Source organism: Paramacrobiotus metropolitanus, unplaced genomic scaffold (genome assembly GCF_019649055.1).
Source record: "Paramacrobiotus metropolitanus isolate TYO unplaced genomic scaffold, Prichtersi_v1.0 Parri_scaffold0000583, whole genome shotgun sequence".
In the NCBI taxonomy this organism is placed as follows: Eukaryota; Metazoa; Tardigrada; class Eutardigrada; order Parachela; family Macrobiotidae; genus Paramacrobiotus; species Paramacrobiotus metropolitanus.
Window position 1 is genome coordinate 2135 of NW_026570803.1, and position 3503 is coordinate 5637.

The 3503-nt window shown below is 40.1% G+C and overlaps 1 protein-coding gene across 4 annotated transcripts; it reads left to right on the forward strand.

Annotated features, from left to right (window-relative positions):
* The first annotated feature begins 396 nt into the window (after positions 1 to 396).
* Positions 397 to 3482, forward strand: LOC129602537 (uncharacterized). 4 transcript variants are annotated; one of them, XM_055501580.1, is made up of 5 exons: positions 397 to 739; positions 1015 to 1107; positions 1230 to 1382; positions 2767 to 3177; positions 3264 to 3482. In XM_055501580.1, exons 3-5 carry the CDS (start codon positions 1331 to 1333, stop codon positions 3473 to 3475), a joined length of 675 nt encoding a protein of 224 aa, XP_055357555.1. In that variant the 5' UTR covers positions 397 to 739; positions 1015 to 1107; positions 1230 to 1330; the 3' UTR covers positions 3476 to 3482. The 4 variants fall into 4 exon arrangements, with proteins under 4 accessions (XP_055357555.1, XP_055357557.1, XP_055357556.1 ...); XM_055501582.1 differs by having other exon boundaries at positions 1317 to 1382; XM_055501581.1 differs by lacking the exon at positions 397 to 739 and adding an exon at positions 870 to 961.
* Positions 3483 to 3503: the final 21 nt, after the last annotated feature.

Sequence of the window (3503 nt, forward strand, 5' to 3'; positions counted from 1 at the left end):
CTGGATGTTTCGCTTGCTGCTCCGCGAGCTCCGCTCGCGCCGCATCTCGGCGTCACCTGCGGCTCCGCCTTCGGTTAATGGTCCACAAATTCTCAACTGTGCTTTCTAAATCTTTAGCTTTTACGTACTTAACTAAATAAAGTCATTAAATTTGAACAAACGATAAGAATGCGAAGTGTGAAAAATAGAATTTCGTTCACGCTCACAGGATAGCCGCTTTCTCCTGCAGCAGCCCCTTGTAGTCGAACAGTAAATACACCTTCATCACTAGTGCGGGAACATCGCGAACATTGGCCAGAATTGCGCACTTCACGACCAATAGACATTGCACAAACCTTCTACTGTGTTGGTTGTTTCCATTTCTGTCGTGCTGAAGTTCTGACTGGAACCGAAATTATTACTTACTGTTGCGTGTTTAATATTCAATGCTCGAAGTATTAAAGTCTTAAAAATTTAAAGTAAAACACAAACTTTCTGGGTGAACGCTGTTTCCTGCATGTAAATAAAGTGTGTTTTGTTTCGGTTTGAGTGTAATGTATCTTGGTTTGTTTTAACCGATCGTGGCAGCTTTCTCTTTTCTATCCATCCGGTGATTCTGTAATTTTTTGTCAGTGACTAGTAATCAGAGCCGTAACTGCAAATTATTGCAACAGGAACGCTTCAAGACTGACCCCTTTCACCAAATTTATTGAAGGATGTTTGTGTACGTTTACTGCTGGAAAATTGGGTTTTACATACGGTGAGTAATGTCGAGCATTGATAACAGAACCATATCTCGGTATCGGGTAACATCTGTTTTGATAGTCGGATATGTGATCGTCAATGTTTTCGCAGCAGCGTATCCGTTCAACAGGTTACACATTCAAAAAAAAAATTGGAGCTGATTTCTTTCTGAGTAGTTTCGTGAAAAGCAATTATGACTTTGATTTGTGTTTACCCTAACAGTGCTGTGTTGATCTAAGTGAGTGACTTTGAAATTATTTGAGGAAAGCGCTAATTTGTGTGTTCCCACAGGAGTGACAGGACTATCTGGAGATATCATCCGCAGCCGTTATCCGATGATGGAGAAATTTAAAATCGGACAAATCGTCTGGGCTGATCGAAAATGTATGTATGCGAAATAATATTATCAAAATTGGATCTAATTTCTAAGCGTTTAAACGATTTTTGTGCGTTCCTAAATTTTGCACCTAGAATCGAAATTTCTTACAATGCGCAATATTTTTAAGGCCATCCGCGTAGAGAAATTGTGCAGTGGCCGGCGCAAATCCTTGATCCTTAAGAAGGCAAAACGCATCGTAATCTTTGTGTAACAGAATCCTCATTCGTGATGTTCTTCATGGCTGACGCTCATGTAAAAGTCGGTTGGGTCTCTAACAAAGGTAAGTAGTTACTAGCTGCTGTATAGATTACAAGATGGGGGCTCGCTTCGCTCGCCCCATCTTGCCGAACTGTGGAAGTGAATCGGAGATTTGAGAATAAAGTTGACGTGGTAATACTGTATGTGGTAAAGGTTATAGGGAGAAGATAGTTCGAAAGTTTATGCACTGCCATTATGTTGCCGAGTAACGAAAGAATGGATGCGGATACATAAGGATATAAATAAAACAGACGGTTGCGGGATTCAGGTGGTGTAAAGGTTGACTGTGAATTTTAATTGGAAAATGATTAATGGTTTGTAGTGGTACATGTTTGTTGCTGTCTAGCATTTTGTTAAAGATAAGTTAGAAAGGTCGATATTTGATTATGTCGGGGGAAGTTGGGTGCAGAAGAAGCACGAGATGCAGAGAGAAAAAAGAGTTTCTATGCAGCGCAAATTGGTTAGGAGAAGGGAGCAAAGGTTATCAGTGCAAGGAGCGATTTGAAGACAGTGAGAAATTGTTTAGGCATTTGTTCGATGCTAAATATGATACTTTATGTCCCGGAATTCGAGGAAAAATTGAGCAAGGGTTATCCGTACGTGGTGAAAAGATCGTGGAGAAACGGGAAGAATTCAACTTTTTCAGAAAGTTGCTTAGTTGCTTCAAGCCGGTGATGCCGGAGCCGATCAGTTTTTTTGATCATATGGTCAGAAGTTTTTTGAGAGGAGCAGGACTGGAGAAAAGAGTGGTTTATTTTGGAGTTGAATCGCTAAGATGGGTGACAACGTTTGGTGATGTTAAAGGCAATTTTGGTGAAATTATTGGTGTGCCGGGTTTGGGTGATTTGGAGGCATCTCAGTGGATTCGTGATGCGGAATGTGTGTTGGTGCCGTTTTACACAAAGTCTGAATTTGGTTCACATGGGAGTTTGGTTATTGTGGGAGAAAAGGGTAAGGGTAATGCGAACCGTTTCTGGTGTTATATATTGAAGGTTTTAAGGAAGTGGTTTGGTACATGGTACGAAATTCGTGTACGTGCACAAACCGATTTCTTGATTTTCTTTAAATCGGTTTATTTAAACAGTGTTGATCGGTGTATAACGTTGTTCGTGGGCATGTGCATTTGTTTGCATAATTTGAAGCAGATCTGTTCATAATGATGGTTTAGCTGCACCTCAGTCTAATTATACTTTTTGGAGTTTGCTAGTACCAAATATCCGAACCGGATGTTGCGCGCACGAATAGTATTTACGGAAGTGTATACAAATCTTGTGGTTACAGGATGAAATAAACTGAAACAAAATGTGTTTGGGAGCGCGCGAAAGTGACGGTTTTCGTTTATGTAAACGAATTTAGTACCATGTACCGGGCCACTTCCGTTAATATGCGGTTTTTTTGTGTTGTAGGTTGTCATAATTTTTGTTCTTCTGGGCTTTGTCATAAAGATGAGTGGGTGAAATTTGTGAAAGTATTATTTGGTGATAATGTACTGAACAACCCAAAAATGGGAAAGTGGTTGAGAATGGAACAGATGCTGAAGGTGGATGTTCAGAGTATATTAGTATGCATGGAGTATGGCTGTGGATTAGTGATGCTGTACCTTATTAAGCAGTTTTTGTTTAATCTGACTGATGGAGAGTTGGACGTGAGCAATTATGCAGAAGATGTGCGAACGAAGTTTGTAAGCTTTTGTAACGAAATGGAAAAAGCGGAAGATGAAGGCCATGAGAGAAAGCCAAAGCGATTGTTGGGAAAATTTGTTACTGGGTGTGGGCTTGGGCCTTTTAAGACTCGTTGGCAGACAAAATATTACGAAGGTAAACTAATTATCGAGCCAAATTTTTATAAAAAACGAAGTTATTGTTATTAAATTATTTTTAATTTAATAATATTGTAAATGCAGAAGTGCGCGCATGTGTTGGTAATTGGGCGTGTACTGGACCGGAGAGGATCATTGCCGTGAAGGCATTTGGTGGCATGCGATTTTTTCTTGTGAAACACTTGGGTTATTCGAACGACTGCAATACATATGTTCCGGAGTTTTGCGTTCCAGAGGATATGATTGAGAATTTTTTTGCTGAACTGGAGAAACCGAGAAAGCGACGGAAGATTTAACGTTTAAGAAAGATTTGCACGGTCAAAG